General features: G+C 39.7%; 1 protein-coding gene across 1 annotated transcript; it reads right to left on the bottom strand.

The window, feature by feature from the left end:
* Positions 1–2383: 2383 nt before the first annotated feature.
* LOC124917528 (keratin, type I cytoskeletal 10-like) lies at positions 2384–3708 on the bottom strand. The gene is made up of 4 exons (XM_047457939.1): positions 3534–3708; positions 3206–3396; positions 3047–3154; positions 2384–2968 (listed from the first exon to the last, which is right to left on the bottom strand). The coding sequence occupies exons 1-4, from the start codon at positions 3706–3708 to the stop codon at positions 2384–2386; spliced, it is 1059 nt and encodes a 352-aa protein (XP_047313895.1).
* Between the last annotated feature and the right edge of the window lie 3795 nt (positions 3709–7503).

The following is a 7503-nucleotide window of genomic DNA, read 5'->3' as shown; positions in this document are numbered from 1 at the left end:
AAAAGCATGTACTTAGACGTATTTTTACTTACACTCTATGCATTTAAGTTTATGTTTCTTGGTTAATAACCTGCGCGGTTAGACGTATACGTCTAATAGACGTTAGACGTTTTTATGACAAGAGCAAGTGGATGTTCACGTCTAACCAAACACATGTCTAATACGTGTTGTTCATGCGTAATTAGACGTCGACGTCTAATAGACGTTAGACGTTTATGAGACACGTGATAGGATCGGCGTGATCGATAAAAATGGAGGTCTGGCTATTGATGACGGCTTTAAATAAACGAGTTGATAGAAATCCTGTTAGAGATTTATATCACTTTCTATTCTTCACAAACTCTTGAACGATTCAAGTCGGAAATGTTTGCTCATGTTTGAAGCTAAGAACCAAAGAAGGAAGGATGTCAGAATGTAAATGACATAAAGATTTGTTTATGGATGTTCGGAGCAAAACTCTCCTACGTAATCCCTTCTTTCAATTAGCGGAAGAATTCACTATACGTTTCTTATAATCAAATACAGTTGCAAGGCTAGCTCACTGTTGCACAGAATAGACTCTGTTCAACTTACAGTATATTGAAGAATATCACTCAGCTAGACAATACTTTGATTCTATCTCTCTCTTGATAAACACACAGTAAAGCAAGAAAGCAATTCTTGAGTAAGTTCAGTGTTCAACGACTGATAGATTGATATCTCTCTAATTCCGGCAGTTCGTCCGTTGTCCTTGAGAATCTTTAAATAGAGAGTAGGAACCAACGGTCGAATCTTTTGTAATGACACGTGGCAAACTTCTATTGGAACGCCTCCATAGTACACAAGTACAACAGACTCTGAGCACCAGGATCGTGGCCGTACCAATTTGGTAGTGCGCCAGATATTCTTCTAGGATATTCCTGCAAGAAACAAGTAGTGGGAATAATATTTGCATACGTGGCATTAGTTAATTGGTTGCAACTGGCTGTCGTACTGCTTTGCACGGAAAAGTGGAGCAGGAGTAGCATACAGCTAGTTGATCGTGGGTAGACGGATGCTAGCTTCAAGCAACTGTTTAGGCATGTCATTAGACGGTTTCACTTAGACTGACAAGACTAATGAAATTAGATGCCCACGTCTAATATCAGGACCCATTAGACCACCTAGTTTAATGTTATTAGAGAACACGTCTAATTAAGGTTCCCTTTTTTTTGGGGAAAAAGGTTCCCTTTATACTAATCTGAATGAGTTAGACTGCACGTCTAACTCTCATCTGTTACACTGCACGTCTAACTACGTATATGTTAGACGGTACATCTAACTACAACAGTTAGACTACACGTCTAACTCTCATCTGTTAGAGTGCACGTCTAACTACGTATCTGTTAGACGGCACGCCTAACTACGTTAGTTAGACTGCACGTCTAAGTACATATCCCTTAGACTGCACGTCAAACTACGTATTTGTTAGACTACACGTCTAACAACGTCTGTTAGACTGCACGTCTAACTACGTATCCGTTAAACTGCACGTCTAACTACGTTGCACATCTAACTACGTATCCGTTAGATTGTACGTCTAACTACGTTTGTTAGACTGCATGTCTAACTACGTATCTGTTATACTGCACGTCTAACTACGTATCTGTTAGACTGCACGTCTAACTACGTTTGTTAGACTGTATGTCTAACTACGTATCTGTTAGACTGCACGTCTAATTATGTCTATACACTACACGTCTAACTACGTATCTGTTAGACTGTACGTCTAACTACGTCTGTTAGACTGCATGTCTAACTACATTTGTTAGACTGCATGTCTAACTACGTATCCATTAGACTACACGTCTGACTATGTCTATTAGACTGCACATCTAACTACGTATCTGTTAAACTGCACGTCTAACTACGTATCCGTTAGAATGCACGTCTAACTATGTATTTGTTAGACTACACGTCTAACTACGTATCAGTTAGACTACACATCTAACTACCTATCCGTAAGAATGCACGTTTAACTACGTCTATTAGACTACACATCTAACTCTATGCGTCTAATAGCCAATCAGTCTAATGAACCTCATTCAGACTTAGTTTAATAAAACATGTTTTCGATACACCTGCACCAAAAACAATTTGTCGGCTTAGATTAAGTTTTATACCAACACATCATCAAAATTCCATTAGTCAAAATACTTTGACCCTTAGTCAAATTAATTTGACCCTTTTTGATGATGATGTTAAAACTTTGCATAGTTAACAAAATGAACATCCATCATATAAAAGAAAGAGTCAAACTTGTTCACCAATCTTACAGAAACAATTTCCAAAAACCAATATTCAGAAACCAAGTTTAAAGAACCAAGTTCACAAACTAACAGAAGATAGTTTAAGAGAAAATAGATTATTTATCTTCCCTTTTCACGAGTGGTTCGATTGGGTAGCGAGATCCTTGACAACTGAATTCTTTACCAGTTAGAAGGTTTCGAAACAGAGGGAGAGAACGACCACCACGACCACTTCCACCACTTCTGCCACCACTATCACCTCCACTACTTCTACCACTGCGATCGCCACTATGTCCTCCGCCCCTTTTGATTGGCCTAATGTTATCATCACCGGTTGGCTTTCGCTTTGATCTGGTGCCTGTTGAAACACCACCACCTCTTCTACCGCTATTGTCATCGCCTTGAGTAATGAGATTCTTCTCTTTCTCGGTAGCCGATTTAGCATCTTCTTCAGCTTGAATCTTCCTTGCAAAGGAATCATTCTGTTCCAACCTCTCAGCATCAGCTCTGCTCATATTGCCTTGAATTTCAACCATTTGATCACGAAGCAAGCTAATTCCATCCATAACTTCGTTATGGAGTTCAACGACCTTTTCCCTTTCATAGTCGAGCAAATCGGTTTTCTGTTTGAAGAAGTTCTTTCCAAATTTGGTGTATGACTTGTTGAGGATATGAATCTCGTACGTGTTCTTCTTTAGTGTCTACTCCATCTCATTATGGTTTTTAATAAGATTGGAAAATTCCTTCTTGTTTTCTTTCTAAGTCTTCATAATCTTCACCATATTGGATTCCATTACAGCCATATTCTTCTGAAGAGTTCCCATCAATGATGTCATAGACTTCATAAGCTTTGTACCATCATCAGATGATCCTTCATTAGATGAAATCTATTGAGAATCTTCTAGAGTAGTCTGAATGGGACTGATATGGGTGTGAACTTGCATTGATTGCTCGGGTCCATACTTCTCTGAATCACTTTCATACTTTCCTTCTTCTTCATCATCCAAAATTTCTTCACATACCTTGTGAATCTTATCTAACAAATCGCCTGAATGATGAGGAAGGTTGACAATATCATCATGAATATTCGCAGCATTGATATCAAGAAATGGTCGAGGCTTGGGAGATCCTAGAGGAAACATTGAGACAATGGAAGTCCTTCTGAAGATTCATCATTTTTAGCTTGTTCCCCCTCAGATGAAGAACTCTCTTATGATTCCTTTTCATTTGAGGGTTCCCCCTCAGATCAATTTACATCAGGCTGACTAACTTCAACCTCCTTCTCTAGAGATTCCTCTACTTCGAGAATAGGGGACTCCAACACTTCCTTTTCATGGGTAATAAGAGATTGAACGGGTTCCTTGATGACTTCTTCTTCTTCTTCGAAAATAGGGTTGGTTTGAACAGGTTCCACAGTTTGCTCAATTCTGGGTTGAGCCATTAGATGTTTTTCTGAGCTGAAAATTTTCCCAATTCTATAAAAAGAATAGTAGCTTGCTCATCTTCAGCAACATCACGATCATCGGACAGATCCATAAGTTCATCTTCATCTAAGGAACTTCCAAATGGACTAACCCTTGAGCAATTTGATCCATGAACGTACATAACAATGGTAGAAATGAAATCTTGCATAATCTCGTGTAGTCTTTTCAGAGCTTTCTCCTCTGCCTTAGTATTCCACTCAAGAGGATTGAAATTAGATCTTCTAGCTTGAAGAATCGGAAAGAGGGCTCTTCCTGTCAAATTTTATTCAATTAGCTATTTTCTTTTAAGAGCTTCATAAACTCCCGATGTCTTAGCCCATTTTAGGACTCTGTTTTCAATGTTGACTAGCTTCAACCATTGATTGCTTATGCCTTTACCCTTGATGACCTCATCATACTTAATAGACATTCTGTTCAAGACCCAAGTATCAAAGATCTCAATCTTTTCAGCATCAATTATATTGGCCTGGTACAACATAAGATTAACAATGCAGGTTGCTTCAGAAACCTCCTCATTAAAATCGGTTGCAACATCCTTCCCTTTTCTAATAACCCCACAGGCTTTGGAGTAGGCCTTGGTTCCCCAAACGTGATTCCAGCAGACTTTCTTGTGGAACACCTTAACTCATTAGCAGAAAGGGGTCTACAAAAGAGTCTTGGCGTGGGTTCTGACTAAACAAGCTTTCTAGTCACTACGGACTCTGTTGGGACAAGATTTGAAATAGGGGGTTATTCGATTAGAATAGAAAGGGTCTTTTCAGATGCATCACCAGTAATAAGGGTAAGAACTGCACCTTACTCTAGTCCAAAAGACATTGTAGCATTAGCAGCTACAAGATCGGGTTGACGGACAGGAGACGCAGTCCTGTCAAAATTTTCAGTATTTAGACCAACTGGCTCAACAGTTGGCCCGGTAGAAGATTCCTCAACAGGAATAAAAATAGACTTATCTTGTTCCAACTCAGGAACATTAAATTTAGGCACTTTGACATGAGATAGGGAAGGGGTTACCTTCGATGATGCTTTTACAGACATAGACGTCCTGGGCGCCTTTGATTTATCTCCTCTTGAAAAGAGGACTTGGAGAGCTTTCTTAACTGACTCACATCTGGAGACAGGGGAGACATGAGAATAGCAGCAAGATCGACGGGACCTTGCTTAACTCTAGAATTGACTATTCTAGAGTCTTTCTTCGAAGAAGTCTTAAGACTAGTGGAACTAGACTCTAATTCATTGACGATTTTTTATCTTTTGGCTCCTATAGACAAGATAGAAGCCGCTGGATGTTTGGAATGAGTAACAGACCTTCTTCTTGTCTGTTGGTTTGATGCTCCCGAGAACGATTCCTTGTTATTCTTCATTCGGACAAGGGTGTGAGCAATATTGAAGACATTGTACACCCGGGTAGAGTTGATCGGCTCAGAATCCCCCATGGGGACCCCTAAATGTTCTAACAGACGACTCAGTTGAACAGCAAAGTTTACACTTTCTTTATTCTCTTGATTGATCACAGAGCATAGGTTTAGGTACAAAGTTTGTTAGGATCTAGGTCGGGGCTGGCGAACCGGGGTCTGATCGGTTATTACTTTCACTCAACACTGAACGGTTGGTGTTTAATCCGGTTAGAGATTAACATCGGGTTTCAATACTACACAAACTGTCACAAACCCTTGAACCGAGTTCAAGTGCGGAAGTGGTTTGTTTTAGGTTGAAGCAACACACACACAGGATGAATAAAGATAAAATCTGGATGGTATCGGTTTGGAAATTAAGGGGGTCAGTTTAAGGTTTAATGAATCGGTTAGAATAATGTAAGTCGGTTAGAGTGAGTCGGTTAGAACGTAGAATCGACAGAGAGTAAAGAGCAAGACTCGGGTTTTTATGGATGTTCGGAGATAAAACTCCTATGTCACCCCATCTTCTCGAAACCGCGAGAAGGATATTCACTAAGGAATACACAAACACAATATCCGATCGAGACTTATTTGTTGCTCGATAAAAACTCGTACAATTCTCACAGAAATTGTAATTCCACTTCAAATGCACACTTAAGCTTTTATCTTAGAGAGATAAACACAACTTATAACTTCGGTTGTTGGAACTCTTAATTGTTGTCACTTGTAACTTCTTGTATCTTCAAAAAACTGCATTTACTCCTCTTCAGCTTCTTCTTTTTATAGGTGAAATGTGCCAACGGTCATATTTCTTCAACGGATACCTTCAGTGTAATCCTTGAATCTGATTGTTGAGCAGAGGTTCAGTATTGCAGTACTGGCAGTTTAAGCTTCCAAGGCGTAGGTCAAACCGGCTAGATTTGTCTTTTACTTGATATAGAAATTGTCGGTTGGACAGTTGCCTGCACCTGGAAGGTTGCGCCTCTAACTTATCCCAGAGTGGAAAGATTTCTTCAGGCAATCTTCTGCAGCTTGCAGAGTATCATCGGACTTGTATGGACATGGCGTTGTCACAGTCTGTTCCTTTGGTATCATCTTCCGCAGATACTCAAAGTATCTGTTTGCACCGATTTGTAAGTTGTACTTAGTTTGATATTCTTGGCTTCTTTCTCTAAATAGTCTCTTCATCGGTTTTCCGGTTGGATGCATTTCGGTTTAGGATGTCTATCGGTTGTTCATAGCTTCAGGTTAACCGGATAGCTTTCCAGTTTTGGATACATCCTCTGCTTCTTCTTTTAACCGGTTAGATTCTTTGATCGGTTGGATTCTTGACCGGTCAAATTCTTGACAAGTCTAATTCTTGACCGTTCAATGTTCTTCACCGTTCTTGCAGAGGAATTTTGTTTTTGTTATGTTCTTATTTTAACCGGTCTAATTTATATAACAATTTCTCCCTTTTTGATTATTTTATTTAAAATATTCAAAACCATGTAAGAAGTAAAACGTAGGCCGGTTGTTTAAAGTTTGTTTGACCGGATTTTTGAAAAAGACTTAGAAAAAAAAAATTTTTTTAGAAAAAATTTATCTTATCAATTTCTCCCTTTTTGATTATTTTATTTAAAATATTCAAAACCATGTAAGAAGTAAAACGTAGGCCGGTTTCCAAAAATACTTTATATATAAAAGTAGGAAATATAATAAAGATAACATTAGAAACAGATAAATAAAAACTCTATTCCCTCTTCTTATGCATATATCTCTCGAGTAGGTATTCAGCCATCACTCCCTTTCCCGAATTGCAAGGATCGACGCCAAAATCCGGAGGCAGATGTTTGACCGCTCGAGGTTCCGGTGAATGGTGATTCTTGTGAGGGAACTGATCTGAGTGGAATCACATCAAGACCTCGCGCTCTTTTGTTCAGCGGTATCTCTTCTTCCTCAACCTCTTCATCTTCTGGTAGAGCCGGGTTGAAAGGGGGAGCATTGGTCGGTTCCGCAATGTCATCCAACATCTGTTTAGTGTGTTTAGTTGCTGCTTTCTTGGAGATCTTTCTCTTTCTAGTTGTCGGACCGGTTGATGGAGCACCCGCCTTTGATTTCTTATTTGCATTGGCGATATCTTCTATTATAAAGTGTTGTTGAATTAGCCGAGCCGCGTCCTCAATCGCCTGAACCGCTTGTTCCGGTGCGGCATCTTCTATCACCTGAACATGTTTGGCCAGGTCTGCATCCGCCTGTTCCCTTTCCTTCTGAAGCCGTATTTTCTCATCTTCGACTTGTTGTATCTTTTGAGCCGCGATCTCGTTTGCTTTCTCAAGCGCTTCGTCGGCTGCTAGCTTGGCCGCGATCATCTCCGCC

Source organism: Impatiens glandulifera, unplaced genomic scaffold (genome assembly GCF_907164915.1).
Source record: "Impatiens glandulifera unplaced genomic scaffold, dImpGla2.1, whole genome shotgun sequence".
NCBI lineage: Eukaryota > Viridiplantae > Streptophyta > Magnoliopsida > Ericales > Balsaminaceae > Impatiens > Impatiens glandulifera.
Note: the sequence above shows the minus strand (reverse complement) of the source record. Positions and strands in the feature narration are given on the sequence as shown.

What these genes read in the sequence shown, in the direction of transcription:
- LOC124917528 (XM_047457939.1), bottom strand. Translation starts at nt 3,708, where the DNA reads ATGGCTCAACCCAGAATTGAGCAAACTGTGGAACCTGTTCAAACCAAC. An exon ending in AGAGAAGGAGGTTGAAGTTA is followed by an intron (nt 3,397 to 3,533) that starts GTCAGCCTGATG and finishes TGTTTCCTCTAG; the next exon opens with GATCTCCCAAGCCTCGACCA. An exon ending in GACCCGAGCAATCAATGCAA is followed by an intron (nt 3,155 to 3,205) that starts GTTCACACCCAT and finishes GATTCTCAATAG; the next exon opens with ATTTCATCTAATGAAGGATC.